Consider the following 22,785-nt stretch of genomic DNA (forward strand, 5'->3'; position numbering starts at 1 on the left):
ACAGCATCGATTGGTGGTCTGTAGGATGACTTTAGAGGTGAGGTTGAGGAAGAGAGTGAGGGCTGAACCAAGGACCAGATGGTGGAAGCTGAAGGAGGAAGAGTGTTGCGTGAAATTTAGGGAGGAGGTGAGACAGGCGTTGGATGGTGGTAAAGATGGGTGGGATGATTGGGCAACGACAGCAGAAGTTGTGAGGGAGATAGCTAGGAAGGTACTTGGTGTGACATCTGGACAGAGGAAGGAAGATAAGGAGACTTGGTGGTGGAATGAGGAAGTACAGGAAAGTATAAGGAAGAAGGAGTTGGCGAAAAAGAAGTGGGATAGTCAGAGAGATGAAGAAAGTCGGCAGGAGTACAAGGAGTGGCGTCGAAAAGCAAAAAGAGAGGTGGCAAAGGCCAAGGAAAAGGCATATGACGAGCTGTATGAGAAGTTGGATACAAAAGAAGGGGAAAAGGATTTATACCGATTGGCAAGACAGAGGGACCGAGCTGGGAAGGATGTGCTGCAGGTTAGGGTGATAAAGGACGCAAATGGGAATGTGCTGACGAGCGAGGAGAGTGTGTTGAGAAGGTGGATGGAGTACTTTGAGGAGCTGATGAATAAAGAAAATGAGAGAGAGAGAAGGTTGGAAGAGGTGGAGATAGTGAATCTGGAAGTGGGGTGGATCAGTAAGGATGAAGTGAGGACTGCTATGAAGAAGATGAAAAGTGGAAAGGCGGTTGGCCCAGATGGTATACCAGTGGAGGCATGGAAGTGCTTAGGAGAGATGGCAGTGGGGTTGTTAACCAGATTGTTTAATAAAGTCTGAGAAAGTGAGAGGATGCCGGAGGAGTGGAGATTAAGCGTACTGGTTCCAATTTTCAAGAATAAGGGTGATGTGCAGAGCTGTGGAAATTACAGAGGGATAAAGTTGTTAAGCCACACCATGAAGTTGTGGGAAAGAGTAGTGGAAGCTCGGTTGAGAGGAGAGGTGACGATCTGTGAGCAGCAATATGGGTTTATGCCAGGAAAGAGCACCACTGATGTGATGTTTGCTTTGAGAATGTTGATGGAGAAGTATAGGGAAGGCCAGAAAGAGTTACATTGTGTGTTTGTGGATTTAGAGAAAGCTTATGATAGGGTGCCAAGAGAGGAGTTGTGGTATTGTATGAGGAAGTCGGGAGTGTTGGAGAAGTATGTGAGGATCGTGCAGGATATGTATGAGGACAGTGTGACAGCGGTGAGGTGTGCGGTAGGAATGACGGACCGGTTTAAGGTTAAAGTGGGATTGCACCAAGGATCGACTCTGAGCCCTTTCCTGTTTGCAATGGTGATGGACAGGTTGACGGACGAGATCAGACTGGAGTCTCCATGGACTATGATGTTCGCGGATGACATCATGATCTGTAGGGAGAGTAGGGAGCAGGCTGAATCGAGCCTTGAGAGGTAGAGGGACGCACTGGAGAGAAGGGGAATGTTAGTCAATAGGAGTAAGACGGAGTACATGTGCGTAAATGAGAGGGAGGGTGGTGGTATGGTGCAGTTGCAAGGAGTTGAGGTGGGGAAGGTGGATTGGTTTAAATACTTGGGATCAACTGTCCAAAGTAACGGAGAGTGTGGGAGAGAAGTGAAAAAGAGAGTGCAGGCAGGATGGAGTGGGTGGAGAAGAGTTGCAGGAGTGATTTGTGACAGAAGGGTAGCTGCAAGAGTGAAGGGGAAAGTATACAAGACGGTAGTGAGACCAGCTATGTTGTATGGTTTGGAGGCGGTGGCACTAACAAAAAGACAGGAAGCAGAGCTGGAGGTGGCAGAGTTAAAGATGCTGCGATTCTCGTTGGGAGTGACGAGGATGGATAGGATAAGAAATGAGTATATTAGAGGGACAGCGCAGGTAGGACGGTTTGGAGACAAAGTGAGAGAGGCGAGATTGAGATGGTTTGGACATGTGCACAGGAGGGAAACGGAGTATATCGGGAGAAGGATGTTGAAGATGGAGCCGCCAGGCAGGAGGAGAAGAGGAAGGCCAAAGAAGAGGTTCATGGATGCGGTGAGGGCGGACATGCGGGTGGTTGGAGTGTCAATGGAAGATGTGGAGGATAGAGCGAAATGGAGACGGTTGGTCCGCTGTGGCGACCCCTAACGGGAGCAAGCCGAAAGAGGAAGAAGAAGAAGAATTTCCTCAGCTCATGATACCAAATCAAATGTGCTGTACCTCGATGTAGATGTGAGGCAATATATCCATCAAGGATGGTGATTGGATGGAATGACATTTGATAGGACAGGAGGACCATAAAACAACAACTACACCAACAATCTTGTGACAAACTGAATAGACGGAGATGACAACAACAACAATCCTATGATGCGATTGAAGTGCCGCCCACTGATGTCATGACGTCGCCCATCATGGCAAAGGGGTTGCCAAGTGCATGTTGATGCCATAATCAGGATTGTAAGACTCCAATTATGCTATAAAGTTTCATGAGAATGTGCAAAGTGGTGAGAGAGGATTACAGGAAACTTTAATAGGCTCAATTGTGTTGCTATTTTTATAAAAGATATATTGGAAGATTATCAACCAGCACATGTTTTGAATACACTGTGAAAATATAGCATAAATAATAACCATTTCTTTCATGCTGTGAGGTGCACATGGCTGCAAAGGCAGTTTCATTTGGCTAAGGCGTAAAATCTTGGATAGGTCGCCACTCCAACACAGGATATTCAAATGGATTATTACCCCAGTAAGCTGGTACTCATCTTGCTGACGTCGGAAGAATGACAGGCGGTGAGGGCCCTCGTGGGTGTGCGTTGCGACAAGGGCCTGCGTGGGTGTGCGGAGCAGCACTGACACCAGTTATGGTCATTTGAAGGGTTTCTGAGCTTAGGTGGGATGGTGTAGTTAGGTTATCGGTTCAAAATCACGGGAGGTGCCGAGACAACATATTCATGCAGTGTGAATATAAAATACTCTCATCATGTTGATAATTAAAAAGGATGAACTTTAGTTATTTATGAATGGTGGGGGTGGAGTGCACAAGATGTTAGTGGAGTTGTGGATATAAAGTGATGATATGTGCATGTTTGTGTATGTCAGGTACATGGCAGCACGGATTGTGAGGAGGTATGTTATTGAACCTTTTAAGAATGTTTGTGTTTTGATTGTATGTTTTAATTTTTGGACTCTAACCCAGGGTTACTTTCTCTGTGCAGCTGCTACTTTGAGTAAAACACCACTAAGTGACACCAGAGTTGGTGTCAAAGCTACCCAATGCTCGCCTGTTTAAACATTTATCGTTTTTAAAAGACTAGTCTAATAATTAATATTTTTTATAAAGCATTGCAGTGAAGTCTGATCCAAATAATTTTAAAGCAATATATGTATTTGTATATTGTAATCAATAACAAGAGTGCAAGTTAGCACAATATACGCCCGAACAAGAAGGTATATATATATATATATATATATATATATATATATATATATATATATATATATATATATATATATATATATGTGTATATATATATATATATATATATATATATATATATATATATATACAGAATTGTGCTACTACATGGAAAACAGCATCCTTGTTGCCATGGCAACCACTTTAGATGACGAACGTATGTCGCGGCACACAGTCTCCACAGTCTGTACCTATGTACCAAATATGAAACGTGAGAGTTGAAAACTTTGGGAGTTAGTGTGCGGAGAGGAACGGATGGAAAACAGCATCCTGGTTGCCATGGCAACCACTTTAGATGACGAACGTATGTCGCGACACACCGTCTCCACAGTCTGTACCTATGTACCAAATATGAAACGTGAAAGTTGAAAACTTTGGGAGTTAGAGTGCGGACAGGAACGGACAGACAGACAGACATACAGACGACCAGTATCACATAATACGCCCCGATATATATATATATATATATATATATATATATATATATATATATATATAGATATATATATATATATATATATATATATATATATATATATATATATATATATATATATCGGGCGTATAAAAAAGTGTGGTAGATAAAAACATTAGAAAGGAAAAAATAAGTTGCACCAAAAACTTTAACATTTTCACGCTCATGCCGGGGGTATTGCTATAGCTCTCTGTTCTTTGAACAGGCGAGCTAAAAGCCACAATAAAAAGATGAAAATAATCCAAAGTTGAACAACAAATAAAAGGGAGTGCAGTAACGCCAACAGTTTTTGACACCGAAGGTGGTTTCCAAAAAGCACTTGAAACAGGTTGAGACATTTTCACGATGTTTAACCTAAAGCTGTTGTAAATATTTTGTGTGGAGGCATTTCGTCTGTGTGATGCAGACCTCCTGATGTTGCTACTTACCCACTCGCTGCCGTCCAGTAGCACCAATGGTTGAGTGACTTGACGTAATGGAATAACAATCACTGTATATTACCCTCTGATTGACACGACTGGTTTTGCATGCATAGGCATGTCCAGAGAAACTCTGAGCGAGGACAAGGTTAAAAAAGAAAGAAACTTGTGAAAAAAAATTAAACTACAAACATACCACTGTCTCACTTATATATAACATCAGAGATCAATCATATCAACAGAGGAAGGATGAATTATACAATCGCTTCACATTTTCACAACAATTTGCCTCAAGTTTATACAGGTTGTTCTTATTTTCATAAGTCGAACATTGAAAATGTATTATAAATACAAATGGATATAACAAAGTTGTTAGATACACACAAATGGATATAATAAAGTTGTTACACACACAAAGGGATATTATAAAGTTGTTATTTACACACAAATGGATATGATAAAGTTTTTATATACACACAAACGGATATTATGATATTGTTAGACACACACAAATGGATATTATAAAGTTGTTGGATAGACACAAAGGGATATTATGATATCGTTGGATGCACACAAATGGATATTATAAAGTTATATACATACAAAGGGATATTCTAAAGTTCTTATACACACACAAAGCGGTATTATAAAGTTGTTATATGCACACAAATGGATATTACAAAGTTGTAAAATACATGCAAATGGATATTATAAAGGTGTTGTATTCACGTAAATGGATAGTATAAAGTTGTTAGATGCACACAAAGTGATATGATGTAGTTGTTAGATACTCACAAGTGGATATTATAAAGTTGTTATACACAAAAATGGATATTATAAAGTTGTTAAGGCCCGGTCACACCTTGACGTTTTAGCCAACGTATGCCGATTTTTGAATTTTTTTTTCTAAAACGCTGGCACACGTTGAATACGTTATGGGTAAGTTTTGATAACATTGAGAGCATGCTGAAAAACACTGCCATACGTCATTGTACGTTGGCTTTAAACGTTGTACTTTTCGGTTGTCCTCAAATTTTTTCATGCTTGAAATTTCACGACGTATACCGGCGTATGACTCACACGTTCCGCTACGCTGGCCACAAGTTGTATGCACGGTCTGCGATCGTTGACAGACGTCAACACATGCTACTTGTAAGTTAATCATAAGTTGAGACACGCCGAGGTAATGTTTAGCGTACCCAAAACTTGTTTCTAACCTATGATTAACGTGTTGTTGGCACGTTACGCGATCGTTGCCACACATCGACAGACGTTACTTTTAAGTTACGCATAGGCTGAAAGACGTCGGTATAATGGATCGTCCTTGCGTCAGCGTCCACGGCCACGCCCAGGACACTTATTTGCAGCATTCTTCAAACTTTTCTTCGGCATGACGAGGATGTTCACACTTCGATGTCTAGCTTGGCTATGATTCCAATTGTCCATCGGCAGCGTCTATTTAAAATAGTCGAGTTTGAGCGTTTTAACACGTTCAGAAGAAACGCTTCAAATTTCCAAACCCCAGCGTCAAAAAACAAAGGCGAGTGACAGCAATTTAAATCGTTCATTGTAAACAATGAAAATAGCAGAGTGGTACCGTTTAAAAGTCGTTGAGTGTAAAAAAAATCCAATTGTTGAGCGCAAGCGTCGACTTTCAATAGTGGAGATGCAGCCATTTAAATCGTTGAGTGGCAGCCTATGAACCTACCCGTGGACACGCGGACGCAAGGAGGATCCATCATAACCCACACCCTCCCCCTCACACTCACCTACTACTGCCAACATGAACAAACTAATACTAATACTGATAGTGATACTGATACTGATACTGCTGACATGGACATCGACTCAAAAAGGAACTCGAAAACACTGTTGGGTTCCCCTTTTATGAGCAGCATTTTTATATACCAATTCCCAAAACCGCTGGGAACACGTCTTTATATGGCAGTTGTAAGCTAGAAACACATTCGTTTTTTTTTTTTGTCGACCGGAAGACGTCATTGGAATACGTCTACATACGTCGATGTGTGTTGGGACTCCGTAAAGAATTGGTTCAAAGCACGTCAAACATAAGTTAGAAATAAGTTTCGCGTAAAAAAGACATTACCGCGACGTGTTTCGACTTATGAGTAGCTTATAAGTAGCCTTTGTGGACGTGTGTAAGCGTCCACATATCGTGTGTAAAACTTATCCCCATCGCATGCGGAACGTGTGTCATACGCCGAGTATGTCGTAAAATTTTGAACATGTTTAAAATTTCTTGACGTACTCTACATACTACGACGTATGATAGCATACTTTAGCGTTCTACTCACATATACCAAACTTACTCATACCGTATTTGACGTGCCCCCAACGTTTTAGACACATTTTTCTTAGGTCGGCATACGCTGGCAAGATCGCCAAGGTGTGACCGCGATGTTGTCACTTCCATTTCCACGGCAGTTATGATTCCAATCGTTGTGCGGCAGTCTTTTAATAGGCTACGTCACGAGATCGTCGGCGATGCGTGCAACGCGCTATGCCGAAGTTAGACTATCGTTGGGCATAGGTTGTGTAGGCCAACAACAGGTTCAGCATTCGTTGGTATAAGTTATCTATAACACAACGAAACGTTCTGTGTCCATTACTAATTTGTTATGCATACGACCAACTCGTTATGAATACGTCCGAATCTTAAAAAAAAACATCAAAAGTTCAACGTCAGCCAGCGTTTTACATACATTTTAATACGTTGCCATCGCTGGCTAAAACGTCAAGGTGTGACCGGGCCTTTAGATACACACAAATGGATATTATGTTATTGCTACATACACACAGATGGATATTATGAAGTTATTTTATACACACAAATGGATATTATAAAGTTGTTAGACACATGCAAATGGATAGTATAAAGTTGTTATATGCAAACAAAGGAATTGTTTGATTTTTTTTTTTTTGTATACCTTGTCGAGGCTCGTATTAGAGCTAACACACAACTCACAGCAAGGGGGAATGAGACAAGAGGGGCGGGAGTGGAAGGGACAAAACAGTGGGGAACAGACATTAGGTGAACTGTGGAAGGGAGAGGGATGGGCATGGGACGGGGAACATGGCGAAGAGAAGATGGACATTACAGGGACTTTCAGGAAGGAAAGCAGGGGAATTGAAGGAAGTGGGCTTGGGTGGATTATCGGGGGTAGAAAAGATCGAGGATTTGGATGGGGGGATGATAAGAGGTGGTGGTGAACAGCTGTTTTGAAAGCCTGGAGGGAAGAATGGGAAAGAATTGAGTTAGGAAGTTTATTCCAAAGGTGGGAAAAAGAGGAATGAGAGAGTGAAGATGAGCAGTGATTTGTGGTTTTGGTAGTTTTACCAGAAGGGGGTTGTTGGTGGACTTTGAGCGCCCTGTGGAAGTGTGGTGGGGACAAATCGCAGAGAGAGCAGGGGGGGCAAGGCTGGAGAGGAGTCGGTAGAAGACAGAAAGACCACCGACCAACCTGCGGTGATTGAGTAAGAGGCCCAAAGACTCAGCTTCATTGCGGGAGATGCCGATGATCTTAAATGCCCTGGTTTCGACAGCGTGAAGCCGAGAAAGGTGGGAGGCAGAGCACCAGCCCAGAGGGGAGAGCAGTACTCTATCAGGCTACGGACAAAAGCTTTGTAAGTGGTCAGGAGCTCAAGAGGGCCGAGGAAGGACTTTGCACGACGGAGGATTCCCAGTCGGCGACTCGCTTTTGAGGACAGCTTGGAAATGTGGCTTTCCCAAGAAAGGTCATGGCAGATAGTGAGACCCAGAAGCTTGAAAGAAAAGACTTCTTCCAGAGGATTGTTGAGAAAGTGGATGGGGGGGGGGGTTCTAAACGGTCCTTTCGAAGAGACATAGTGAGAGTGTGAGATTTGTCTGGATTGAAAGACATGTTCCACGTGTTGTACCAGTTTGTGATTTTACCCAGATCTGCAGTGAGCGAAGAAGCCATACCATATCGGAAACATGTGATATGTCTCAGGAGATGGCTTTGATTTCGTGTCTGGCATTGAGGACCTCCATCTATCGTTGGGAATGTAGAAGCAGCATCTTCCCCCATTTTTCCCACATCCAAAACGATGATCTCTACCACCCCCGTTAATCCACTCCAAACCCATCTCCTTCAAATTCACTGTTTTCCTTCCTGAAAGTCCTTGTAGTTCCATCTTGTTTACTCTGTGTACCCTGCCCCATCCATCTCCCTTCTGCAGATCTTTTGTCTTTGTTCCTCACTATTTTGTGCTCCCCTCTCCCACTCCTCTTATATCCTGCCTTTTTATATGTTTCTGTGTATTCGCTCTTACATGAGCCTCAAAATGGTACACAAAAAAAAATAAAATAATGCAAGTCCAGGGTAGTGACCTGGTCTGAATCCAAATTGATGATCGGAAATCAAGCCGTTGGAGAAGAGGAAGCATTTGATGTCAGAAACGATGATGGATTCCACAGCCTTGCTGATGATTGGGAGCAAGCTGATTTGTCTATTTGAAGGGATCTGTTTTTGCACCTTTTTATGCAGAGCGGTAATATTTGGTGATTTCCAAGCAGATGGTAGATGACCTTGAGTGGAGTACATGAGAGGGTGAATAGAACAGAGAGAGGATTAGCAAGAGCAATAGAGCAGGTTTTAGGACACGACGGTTGATGCTGTCTGGACCGGTTGCAGCATCTGAGTCAAGGTTTGACGGCAAGCTCTCCACCTTGTCAGGCCAAAAGGATACATAGCCCAGGAACAGCTGGGTGTGACTGGGTAAGGTGGGTACAGAAAACGATGGGTTTGGGACACAATATTTAGAAGCAAACACAGAGTTTAGGCATTCAGCCTTTTCACGTGCAGTCAGCTGTGTGGCCATTTGAGGTAAGGGAAGGGATGGAGGGGGAACATACACCAGAAACAGACTTTGTTAGACACCAGCAGGATTTGGAGGAAGGAGACAGCTTTAACAGTTCAGACTTGAGATGAGAAAAATGTTGTTTTCTGGCTCTCCTGAGGGTAGACACACACTTGTTACGAGCTTTGTGGAAGGAACTGAGATTGCCTTCAGTCGGATTTGCCTTCCATGAGGCGAAGGGAAGTTGTTTCAGGACAACTGCCTCGCCACAAGCTTCAGTGTCCCATGGGTGGGAGGAAGGGAAGGACAACTGAAGATAAGATGGGATAAATCCGTACATGAGGGAGAGCAAATTTCTTTGAAAGAATTCCCAGGATGTGTTGGTCGAACAGTGTAGAAGTTTGATGGCTGCTTGAAGTTTTTACCAGTCGGCCTGAGTGAAATGCCAGACTCGTTGGCGCTGAGGTGGTTCTCTAATAACGGCCAGAGAGATGTCCACTTTATCAAGTATATGGTCAGATGAACTGATTGAAGCAGAAGAACAGAGGACATTTTCTGGGAAATTGGTCAAAATAAAATCCAGAAGAGATGGAGTTCCATTGGCTGAGAATGGGGTCAGGAAGTTGACAGATTGAGTCAGTCCCATTGAGTTGCAGAAATCCTTTCCTGAAGTGCCATGGCAGGTGAGAGAGGTACCCACACCTCGCCAACTGGCATGATGGCAATTGAAGTCGCCACATATGATGAAGAGAGAGTTTGGATGAGTGGATCGAAGTTGGTCCATGTTTTCAGTGAGCGAGATGTAAATAGAGCCATTATTGTTTGGTCGATGGTGCAGTACACATATAAACAAGAGGTGGGAGTGGAGGGGAAGCGAGAGGTATTTCTGGGGGTGTGGAGGAGTGAGAGCAGTGCATGGAGAGTGAGTAACAGAGTTTTTGATGAAGAGAGCATCTCTGCTGCCAGGACGAGGCTCAGGTCTGTCATACCGAAGGAGGGGGTAAGCAGGAAGGGAGTAACCAGGGAATCAGAGACGTCTTGCAGGAGGAAAGTTTCTGTTTAGCATATTATGTCTGGTTTGTCAGTGGCAACCTGTATGGATAGATTAGTCAGGTTAGAGCAAAGGCTTCAGATGTTTGAGGTCCACACTGTTAAGGAAGAGAGTGGGGAGGAGGCTTTGGGTGCAGGGGGCGGGGGGGGTGTAGGGTTGGACGAGGGAGACGAGGTGGAGGTTGGGGGGTGGGGTTGTTGACAGTGTGTTGGAGATTGCAGAAGAACTAGGTGAGAGGGTTGGATGGGGAGGGAGACAAAGGGTTCGGTGGTGATTAGGTGGTGAACGGATGAGTTGCAACAGGGAGTAATAAGAGAGGGGGCAAAGGGAAGTAAGAGACTGGCGCAGGTGGGGGAATGAGGTGGAAGAGAAAGAGAGAGTGGGTGGGGGAAGGAGGAAACTTTGTGGATATGAGGGGAGGGGGTGCAGCATCGAAAAAGGGGGAGGGGAGAGGGAGGAGATTTGAAGGGGAGGGGAGAGGGGGAATTGAGGAAGAAGTGCAGGGGTGAGAATTGAGGGAGAAGTGTTGGGGGAGCTTTTGAGAAGGGTGAGGGGAAGCTTGGAGGGCAAAGAGAGAGAGGGAGTGCAATTTGCTTTGAAGAGGAAGGAGGTGGCTGGTTTTAGAGGGGGTGGTGAGAGGGAAGCTTTGAAAGAGAGGGGAGACTATGAGAGCAGGCACGACTATGAGGGAGAAGGGAGAGGTGGGGAGAGGGGAAGGATGAGACTTGGTCGTGGTATGGTCAAGAAGGCAGCAGGCAGGGGGAGGCACAAGATTTGAGGAGTTGGGAAGAGGGGAGGTGTGATGAGATTTGAGGGGTGGGATGAGGGGAGGCAGCTTTGAGAAGGGAGAGTGATGGGGGAGATTATAAAGGGAGGGGTGGGAGGAGAGATTTGAAGGGTGAGTTGAGAATGGGAGGAGAATGGTGGGAGGGGAGAATGGGGGGAGAAGGGTGAGAGGGATGAATTGAGGGAGAAGGGCAAGATAGTAGAATTGAGGGAGAAAGGTGGAGGAAGCTTGGGGGGAAAGAGAATGAGGTTAAATTGGAAGACGAACATGCATTTCAAAATGGGATTTAAAAAAACAATCATTTGTTGGTCAGAGATTTGTTTAAATACTTTAGAGGATGGATGGTGGTCAGAAGAATTGAGAATTTTTCGACACGGGATGAAAGAAAGGTCGAAAATAACTCCGGTTTTTGAAGAAGAGCACGGCAGAGAGAGGAAGTTTAAACATTCTAAGAAACCGTTTTTTTGTTTGTTTGAAGATTAGTTAGGAGGGAGTCAGAGTAAAGGAAGAGTTTGAAGAACAAAATCGTGAAGGTGAGTGATGAATACCTTCACGATGAAGGTGGGATTGGAAATGTGGAAAGGGAAGAAGACAAAGGAATGTCAAGATCTCTGACCTTGATTTTGCAGATGATGTGGTCATCTTTGCAGAGACTCTGGATATCCTTTTGCGGGCCCTTGAGTCTGAGCCACTGGGACTACAGGTTTCCAGGGTCAAAACTAAGATCCAGGCTTTCATTGACATCTTGGATGCTGTCATCTTGTCTGTTTGTGGTGAGAATGTTGAGGTCACGGAGAGATTCGCTTACCTTGGCAGTGATATTCGTGTCTCTGCTGGCTGTGAGCCAGAGGTCAATAGACGTTTGGGTCGGGCCTGTGGAACCACGGATTCACTGGATAATGGGTTATGGCACTGCTAGTACCTGTGCAGAAGGACGAAAGTCTGAGTCTTCAGGTCCTTGTTGCTTCCAGTCTTGCTCTATGGATGTGAGACTTGGACTCTGACCAGGGATCTGAGATGGAGACTCAATTCCTTTGGTACCAGGTCTCTTCAGAGAATCCTTGGCTATTACTGGTTGGACATTGTGTCCAATTAGCAGTTGCTGAGAGAGATTCAAATAAGATTTGTTACCTGCATAATCCGTGAGCGTCAGCTGCGGCTGAATCGACATGGGGCTCGTTTTCCTGATGCTGATCCTGCTCACCAGATTCTCTCAGTGAGGAAGTCTTGTGAGTGGAGGAGGTCAATGGGCCGACCACCTGCCTTGTCGTTGCAACAGGTTGATTCGCATCTCAAGGAGATGTGGATGAGCCAGGCATTTGCCTGGGGATGGCCAGACGGAGGCCCCTGGTGTACCGGCAGAAAGTGGACGCAGCGACGCGCTGCTCCAGTGCATGCTCCCATACCTGACCTGAAGAAGACGAAGGAAGAGGAAGAGTCCGCACAAGAAGTCACGTGGTTATGGGAGGGAAAGGTGACAAGAAAAAAAGATTCTTTATATATATATTTAAAGACATGAAACAGAGGATATAGTTGGGAGGAATTGATGGAGTGATAGAGGGATAGTTTGGGGAGAAAAAAGCTGAAGGTGATTCGGAGAAAATACAATAAATACAATCTTGCACACAGATGGGAAGAAGGGTAGGTGTCAAGGAAACCCGATATGAAAAAAATTGACGAACACTCACCATTAGCACAATTTTTAACACGAGTTCGAACTAGAAACACAGTAAACAGAGATAACAAAATAACAGTAACAAGCTCGAATGAGCTAAGATCCTCGTCCTCTTAAATATGACCTCATTATGATGTATCAGGTTTGCGATAAATTATCTGTGCTAATGCCCGGCTTGATTCCCGCAAACAAAATTCAAACAGTTTGCCTAGTTTTGGAGATAATGGTGTGGCCGATTTCCATTTGCGGCGATATTATGTCGTCAACTTTTTTTCTAGGAAGAATTTCCAAAATCAGAGATGGTTACTGCCTGCGCGTGGGCTTTCTGCATATACATGGCAAGTTTCATGAAGATCCGATGGAAACTCTGGGTTGTGAAACAAAAAATGTCAAAAAATAGGAATGAGGTCATAAACATTGATATGACGTCATAGTGATGTATCATATGTGCGGTAATTCATCTCTGCTCATGCCGTGTTCGATTCCCGCAAACAGAATTCAAAAAGTTTGCCTAGTTTGAGATAATTTTTAGGCGATTTCCATTAGCGGAGATATTTTGACGTCATAACTTTTTTCTCAGAGGAAGTTTCAAAATTGGAGATGGTTACTGTCTGCGCAGGGTATTTTTTACATATATATGCCAAGTTTCGGGAAGTTTCAATGAAAACTGTAGGCTGTGAAACAAATGAAACAAAAAATGTCAAAAAATAGGAATGACGTCATAAAAATTAATATGATGTCATAGTGATGTATCATATGTGCGGTAATTCATCTCTGCTAATGCCCTGTTCGATTCCCGCAAACAGAATTCAAAAAGCTTTCCTAGTTTCAGAGATAATTTTTTTAGGCGATTTCCATTAGCGGAGATATTTTGACGTCATAACTTTTTTTTCTAGGAGGAATTTTCAAAATCGCAGATGGTTACTGTCTGCGCAGGGAATTTTTACATATATACACCAAGTTTCAGGAAGTTTCGATGAAAACCATAGGCTGTGAAATAAAAAAAGTCCACAAGAACAACAACGTGAGTAAGACTTAGAGATCCTCCACGAGGATCTAAAAATGTGACAAAAACAACCAGAAAACTTATCTTTGAGAAAGTTGGTAGAAACCCTGAAGAGGAACCTCCACCGTCACTCAAGAACTGGAACCGGAGGCAGAGCTAGAGAAACTTGGCAGAGCTAGAGAAACTTGGCAGAACGAGAGCAATTTTTACGTGAAGAATGAGCAAAGTTTTCACCATTTCTCTGTGCAAAGCTGGTAGACAAGCACGCATTGCTGCAAATCATTGCTTTAAAGGTGCTTTTTCATCCATTTATAGTAGGTGTGTCACCTTTCCTGGATTCACTCGTAGCAGTCATTGCTGCAAAAGATGCTTTCACCAAGTACTGACTGAAAGGGCTGAATACTTTTACAACCAGTGAATTTTGATTTGTACTTTTTTTTTTTTATAGGTTCGTATTCCTGACACGTAACCTTCAACTATAACAGTGTTAAGTTTGATCTCTTCAGTTATGAGAAAAGAGTTCATTTGAAAAAGTTGTTTCTTCATAATTCATCTAAATGTGGCATTAATTATTATAATTGGTCGAGGGTGAACACTTTTGCAGGCTTCTTAAAAGAAATTCTGGAAAGGAATTTTTGAAGATCGAAAATAACATAACAACGAAGTGGAATGGATCCCAAACTTGGAAAAGAAGTCATAACATCTTGAGGAAATGCCTCCAGTGATTATTGGTGAAGAAAGAAAAAGAAAATCAGAGAACAACTTCAAAAAAATGCCAAACTTTAAAAGCCCAGTTCCAGTTGGAATTCCAAATTTCTGGTTAAAATAACTTGATGCTCTCCACAATCACTACATCAGGACATTCAACGGACTGATCCAAGAGGAAAAGGCAGTGGATGAGTGGCTCGTAGAAGGAAACGCATTTGTCATCCCAAAATCTGAAGAAACCCAACTTACTCACAAATACTGGCCAATTACATGTCTACCAAAAACATATAAACTTCAAACAGCAATCATGACAGAAATTATGTACCATCACCGAACACACCAAGGAGGTTTGGAGGCAGAACAAAAGGGATGTAAGAGAGGTTGTTCTGGAACAATTGACTACCTACTACTGAAGGAAGCCGTATTTGAAAATTTTAAAATGCGAAGAACCAAATTGCTTGGATAGACTATGAGAAAGCTTTTCACAGTGTCCCACATTCGTGGATATTAAAATGCATGCAAATATACAAAATAAATTCCCAAATAATCAAACTGATTGAGAAAGCAACTGGAATACCACATTGATATTGCAGCACTCAGAAGGAAGTGTTGAAATACCAGATGTGAAGATATGGCATGGCATCTTCCACGGAGACAGTCTTTCCCCCCTCTTGTTTTGTCTTGCTCTCGATCCACTGAGTAACCTCATTAACAAACAAGGACACGGATACACCCCAACAACCGATAGAAGAACATCCAAAAAACAGGAAAGGTGACACACCTACTATACATGGATGAACAGAAATCAAAAATTGTTAGACATCAAAACAAGAAGACTCCTTACTATCCACAAAATATTTTGAGACCGGAAACAAAAAACTCCTTACTATTCTACAAAAAACAGTGCATCCTGAGAATGGACCTGCCGAGACGAGTAGGAGGGAGCAGCCTGATGGAACTCAATCAAGTGCACAGAGCGATGAATGTAGGACTAGACAAGTCTGAAGACGACGATGGTTCACGAGCGGTATTTAACGATGTAGATCGTTTCAGAATTCAAGGATGAGACAATGTGATAATGTTTGACCAAGTTATAAAAATGATCAACATGATGTGGTACGAGTGACAGGTTATTAGCTGCAAAATGTCGAAAACCTGGTTTCGTTCAACAACTTAAAAAAGTTGACCTTTGCATAACCTTTGAAGGTCCCAAAACAATGTTATGGACATTAAAATAAGGAAACAAGATACATGCTATAGCTTAATGGAGTTCGTTCGTCGAAGAAGGTCGAAAACCCGGTTCGATTCCCACAACTTTGAAAATTTGACCTTTGTGAACTTTAAAGGTCAAAGGTCAAGGATTATGACCTTTGGTGCAAAACTTCCTCTGGAACATTCCAGGAACAATATAACGTCATATAGGCTATATGGCATTTCACACTCCAAGGATTATCCATACTTTGATGAAATCAGCGTAAAAACAAACTTGAAGGGGGCGCCACGGGCAAGGTGTTCGAGATAGAGAAAAATGGTTTCAAGACTTTAGGTGGGGAATGACCTCAAGATTATGCATAAAAAATATTGTCATCCTAGCTCACAAAGTTTGGGTGGTCGTCTGATTTTTATGTCAAAATTCGAAATTTTCTAAGTTCATGACCTTGTGACCTTGACCTTGGGACTAAAATGAAAAATCGAGCTCCATGGGGCTATGCAGGTGCCATTGGGCTAACCAAATACCGAAACCCTGCCAGATTCGACAAACCCCCTTGGAGAAGATGGATTTTATGTCAAAATCGCAATTTTCTAAGTTCGTGACCTTATGACTTGACCTTGGGACGAAAATGAAAAATCGAGCTCCATGGGGCTATACAGGTGCCATTGGGCTAACCAAATACCAAAACCCCTGTCAGATTCGACAAACCCCCGAGGAGAAGATGCAAATTGAAATCGGCTACCCCCTAAAAACACAATTCGCAATTTTCTAAGTTCGTGACCTTGTGGCCTTGACCTTGGGACGAAAATGAAAAATTGAGCTCTGTGGGGCTATGCAGGTGCCATTGGGTTAACCAAATACCAAAACCCCTGCCAGATTCGACAAACCCCTCGGAGAAGAAATTTTTTTATGTGAAAATCACAATTTTCTAAGTTCGTGTCCTTGTGACCTTGACCTTGGGACGAAAATGTAAAATCTAGCTCCGTGGGGCTATGTAGGTGCCATTGGGCTAACCAAATACCGAAACCCCTGTCAGATTCGACAAAACCCCAAGGAGAAGATGCAAATTGAAATCGGCTACCCCCTAAAAACATGTTTTTTGGCCGTGGCTCCGCCCATAATGGGCGGACCACGCCCATTTTCAGGAAAACATAACTAGATCATGATGTAAACCTCCCACCAAAATTTCATCAGGATCGGATCAAAACCCACGGAGCTATGCTCGGGACAGACAGACAGACAGACAGACGGACCACAACAATAACGAATATAGTGGTCACTTATTTTTCGTGAACCAATGAGTACGTGAAATGCTAAACAGACTATCGGATTCAAATTGAACACAGCAAACCTGAAAAAGTATCCCTAACTCACATTGCAAGGAATTTCCGAAAACAGATGCGAATAGAAGATACAGCACAGGAAAATGAAACGGCAAAAATACAGCCTCAACAATTTTTTTATTTTTTTTATTTTTGTATGCAATGTCGAGGCTTGTATGAGAGCCAACACAGAACGTACAACAAGGGGTGCAGGAGATAAGTGGGGTGGGAGTGAGAAGGACAAAACAGTGGGGAACAGAGACATTTGGAGATCTGTGGAAGGGAGAGAGATGGGGTGGGGAACATGTGGAATACAAGCTGGACACTACAGGGACTTTCAGGTCCTTATGTGATAGGAATGAATGAAATTTTATTTTCAGGCTTTTCAGGAATGAAAGCAGGGAATTTGAAGGGGGTGGGTTGGGCTGGATTAACGGGGGTAGAATAGATTGTGGTTTTGGATGGGGGACGATAAGAGATGTTGGTGAACAGCTGTTTTGAAGACCTGGAGGGAAGAATGGGATTGAAGAGAGTGTGAGAGTTTGTTCCAAAGGTGGGAAAAAAAATAGGAATGAAAGGGGGAAGATGAGCAATGATTTTTGATTTTGATAGGTTTACCAGAAGGGGGTTGCTGGCAGACCTTGAGCGCCTTGCGGAAATATAGGGGGACGTATCGCAGACAGAGCGGGGGGGGGGGGGGCAAGATCGGAAAGGAGACTGTAGAAGATAGAAAGACCACCGAACAATTGCGCAAAAGACAAAATAAATAACAAATAAACACCAACAATTGGGAGAATGATAAAAGAGTGGGAAAATACAAAAAATAATTTGACTGAGTTGGGATCGACAATAAGGCTCATTGGAATGGCTAAGAGGAGGTCAGCTCAACTGGGACGGAGAACGAATAATAATAAATGCCCAAGATCAAGGACACGACACCAATGGATTTTGAAAGATGGCAGGACTGAGCCAGACGGACAAGTATAGATTCTACAAGACAAAAACAATGTACTAGTCACCTGATTTTGGGATGCAAAAAACTATTATCAGAACAACTTTACATACAATGGCACATTAAAGTATACAAAATGATTCATTGGCGTATCTGCAAAAATTTCAACATCCTAGTTCAAGAAAACTTGTGGAAACACGAATCAAGGGCAATCATTGAAAATTTGGACGTCATGTTCACATACGACCTGATGATCCCATCGAGCATGAAGATAGAAAACAAAGCCTGATGACTGGACATCATTCTCAGGAACAAAAAGGAAAAGACAGCATTGCTGATTGAGATATCAGTACCCAGCGGTTTTGGTTTAAATATTGCAGAAATCAAGAAAATGACCAATACCAGGACCTCAAAAATGAGATCAAGGCATCTTGGAAGCTGAAGAGTGTTGAAATTGCACCATCAGTGATAATTGGAGCAACAAGAATAATATAAAAGAACCTCACTGAGATTTTAAAAATTATTCCTGAGAATATTATCAAAAAACGCACTACAATTGGAAGCAGTCGGGGGTTCATTGACGATCGTGAAAAGAGCCCTTGGAACAAAATTCTGAGAACACTAAAATTCAACAGCTTGGTCCATGAACCGTGATCCATTACTGAAACGCAGGTGGATACAAAGAGTCATGAAAGGACTCTGTTCCACCTCCTGAAACCCGCAAATGGAGATAACAACCAACGACACGCACACACGCACACACACACACACACACACACACACACACACACACACACACACACACACACACACACACACACACACACACACACACACACACACACACACACACACACACACACACACACACACACTTTTCCCTTTCCCAACAGTATAATTTTACCAATATTATAAAAATGTTGTATAATTTCTCTCATGGCCTTGGAACCAAACAAAAATACATATTTATAACATCACTCACAGCCCACACAGTTCCCACTCCCACCCCCTCCTTCCAAACATGATTAGTAGTAAATATCATCATTTTAAACTTACTTGTGCATTGACATGCTCCAGATATGACCTTCCCATCAGTGTGAAAAAGCAACTAAACCAGATACAGTGTCTCCCTCTGGGAACTCCACCTGGATGTTGGTAATGACGGCATAGGCTTTCCAATTGACGACATCCATAAAATAGATCGCAAAGCCTTGCATGTTCACACAAGGTAATCCCACAATGTTCAAAGTGCACTCATTGATGGGGATGATCGGGGAGCGGGTAGAACGCACCGTCAACGGGTCTTGCGCGGGCCCACATCGTCGGGGGGGTTTTTGCAGCACAAGATGCAAGAAAACAACTTTTTGGGCAAGTTGATCGGATAGTTCTCCAAATATTTTGTTGTGCAGAGGCACACACCTTTCTCAGAAGCTTTATGAGCCATTTTATGTAACAATCATGACGTGGCATGCACGGTAAACGTTCCCTGCCCCGGTGAACACTGATGTTAAGGGTTTCTGCGCATGCACGCCAAGCATTCTGGGGTGGATTACGTCATTTTTAAAGTCTCATTGCATTAATCAATAAAAATAACAAACCTAAACAGGATAACATGACTCCATCATATGGAGATTCACCTTGCACCGCACAAGTTATCACTAAAATCTTACAAATGCGAAAATCACCATTCTCTTAACAACAGTGATGCAGAAACAATTGGGAAAGACGGAAGCAAAGGGGGATAAAACGATGTAGGGTGGTGGGGATCAGTTGTCCACATGTATAATCTATAGTCTTGGCTTCCACTTTAATATATACTGGGGGAAGAAACCTTATTTGTTGTGACAATGGCAGTCAGTAAGGTTGTAATTTCACACGTGTGTTGGTAAATGAAGCTTAACACAATGTTATCTTGTTCTTGATTAATTATCACCAAATACCAGTCTCAGACTGACCTTGCGATGACATTCCTGCATGGCACGTGCATGTTGTGTTTCATTTTGTAAGTCTGTTGTGTGCAATGCTTGGCCCACACGGGGAGATGTATGTTTATCATCCTATTTTGTTTTTATTGTGGTGCACTGATATCTTGACTTTATTTAACCTTTCTTTTCTCTCAAAGTACGTTACACTAACATATACGGTGTGGCGTTTCTCTTGAGGATCTGTGAAAGTCCTGAACAAGGCAGCCAAAGTTATTTCTTTTTGTCCCATTGGTCAAACCAAGTTGATTTGTTCGGAAATGTTGAGCCGTGAAAGTTGTAATTTGTGATATTTCGAAAATGTTTTTCATCATAAGTATATACAAGATAAGTAAGTATATACATAAGTATATACAAATCTCACACTCTCACTATGTCTCTTCGAAAGGACTGTTTAGAAAACCCCCCATCCACTTTCTCAACAATCCTCTGGAAGAAGTCTTTTCTTTCAAGCTTCTGGGTCTCACTATCTGCCATGACCTTTCCTGGGAAAGTCACATTTCCAACCTCGCCTCAAAAGCCAGTCGCCGACTGGGAATCCTCCATCGTGCAAAGTCCTTCCTCGGCCCTCTTGAGCTCCTGACCACTTACAAAGCTTTTGTCCGTAGCCTGATGGAGTACTGCTCTCCCCTCTGGGCTGGTGCTCCTGCCTCCCACCTTTCTCGGCTTCACGCTATCGAAACCAGGGCATTTAAGATCATCGGCATCTCCCGCAATGAAGCTGAGTCTTTGGGCCTCTCACTCAATCACCGCAGGTTGGTCGGTGATCTTTCTGTCTTCTACCGACTCCTCTCCAGCCATGCCCCCCCTGCTCTCTCTGCGATTTGTCCCCACCACATTTCCACAGGGCACTCAAGGTCCGCCAACAACCCCCTTCTGGTAAAACTACCAAAATCATGAATCACTGCTCATCTTCACTCTTTCATTCCTCTTTTTTTCCCGCCTTTGGAATAAACTCCCTCACTCTATTCTTTCCCATTTTTCCCTCCAGGCTTTCAAAACAGCTGTTCACCACCACCTCTTATCTTCTCCCCATCCAAATCCTCGATCTTTTCTACCCCCGATAATCCACCCAAGCCCACTTCCTTCAATTCCCCTGCTTTCCTTCCTGAAAGTCCCTGTAATGTCCATCTTCTCTTCGCCATGTTCCCCGTCCCATCCCCATCCCTCTCCCTTCCACAGTTCACCTAATATGTCTGTTCCCCACTGTTTTGTCCCTTCCACTCCCACCCCTCTTGTCTCGTGCCTCCTTGCTGTGAGTTGTGTGTTAGCTCTCATACGAGCCTCGACCAAGGTATACAAAAAAAAAATAAAAAATAAAAGCGATATCATTTTTTGCATTTCACCGCATCAAAATACATTTCTTGAGGACCAATTTACTTTCCTGTATGTTGTTCCATGTAGTAATTCCGAAGATATGACGAGCCATTGAATCGGATGAATCGTCAAATCTAGCTCTGAAAGCACCTGGTCGTTTTAACCTGGAACATCAAAGCTTATTCAGGAACGTGAGTAAGTGTGCTCTGTGCCAATGAAGTGTTTTCATGTTCAGTTATTCAGACAAGCATATCCTGTATGTTTAACTAATAAATCGATGGAAGGCACTTTTACCACAAAATATCGAGTTTGTCCCCAAAATGGGGAAAGGAAGAGTTTGAAATAATTCCATTTTTACCACTCAGCCCGAATTGGGATAAGGGGTATTGTCGTCACAGGCGTTGTCCGGCGGGCGTCTGGGCGTCTGTCAACTTTTGGTTTCCGTCAATTTCGAGAACGCCTTGTCCGATGAAATCCATTTTTGCAGGGTATGTTGGGGTTGAGTAGAGGAAGGTTCCTTTCGAAAATGGGCGCGCTGCGATTTTCAATGTGGCCTCCATGGCAGCCATCTTGAAATTGGTTTCCGTCGATTTCGAGGAGAACGCCTTGTCCGATGAAATCCATTTTTGCAGGGTGTGTTGGGGTTGAGTAGAGGAAGGTTCCTTTCGAAAGTGGGTGCGCTGCGATTTTCAATGTGGCCTCCATGGCAGCCATCTTGAAATTGGTTTCCGTCGATTTTGAGGAGAACGCCTTGTCCGATGAAATCCATTTTTGCAGTGTGTGTTGCGGCTGGGTAGAGGAAGGTTCCTTTCGATATTCAGTGCGATGCGATATCCAATATAGCAGCTAGGGCAGCCATCTTGAATTTGGTTTCCAGACAATAACTTGAGAACGGCTTGACAGATTGATTTTATTTTCATGGGGGTATAATGGAGGTGGTTAGAGGAAGGTTCCTTTCGATATACAGCACAATCCGATATCCAATATGGCGGCTAGAGCAGCCATCTTGAATTTGGTTTCCGGACAATAACTTGAGAACGGCTTCACTGATTGATTTCATTTTTGTGTGATATAATGGGGGTGTTTAGAGGAAGGTTCCTTTCGATATTCAGCGCAATCCGATATCCAATATGGTGGCTAGAGCAGCCATCTTGAATTTGGTTTCTGGACAATAACTTGAGAACGGCTTCACACATTGATTGTATTCTGGCGAGGTATAATGGGGTTGAGTAGAGGAAGGTTCCTTTCGAAAATGGGCATGCTGCGATTTTCACTGTGGCCACCATGGCAGCCATCTTGAAATTGGTTTCCGTCAATTTCGAGGAGAACGCCTTGTCCGATTACATCCATTTTTGCTGGGTGTGTTGGGGTTGAGTCGAGGAAGGTTCCTTTCGAAAATGGGCATGCTGCAATTTTCAATATGGCCACCATCTTGAAATTGGTTTGCGACAAGGGGCTGAGGGGTTACGCCCGCTTTGCAGTGCTATTTTTACAGCGCGTGCGCTGTATACAATTGCACTGAGTTTGAAATGTCCCCGGCGTCGTCTACCACGTCTCCGGTGAGTCTGGTGTCAACCCCCCGCC

The 22,785-nt window shown here is 43.2% G+C and overlaps 1 protein-coding gene across 6 annotated transcripts in view; it reads left to right on the forward strand.

Moving 5' to 3' along the window:
- Window positions 1-22,785, forward strand: part of LOC147031202 (calcium-binding and coiled-coil domain-containing protein 1-A-like) — a 91,307-nt gene that overhangs the window by 14,640 nt on the left and 53,882 nt on the right. For 5 of the 6 annotated variants that reach the window (XM_085876024.1, XM_085876020.1, XM_085876022.1 and 2 more), the window contains exon 6: window positions 3,077-3,103. The exons of the other annotated variant lie outside the window; for it this stretch is intronic. In XM_085876024.1, coding sequence (XP_085732150.1) covers window positions 3,077-3,103 — 27 coding nt within the window. The remainder of the gene's footprint in view (window positions 1-3,076; window positions 3,104-22,785) is intronic. 6 annotated transcript variants of the gene reach the window in all.

Source organism: Eptatretus burgeri, chromosome 3, assembly GCF_056783735.1.
Source record: "Eptatretus burgeri isolate ZD-2024b chromosome 3, Ebu_testis_v1, whole genome shotgun sequence".
Lineage (NCBI taxonomy): Eukaryota > Metazoa > Chordata > Myxini > Myxiniformes > Myxinidae > Eptatretus > Eptatretus burgeri.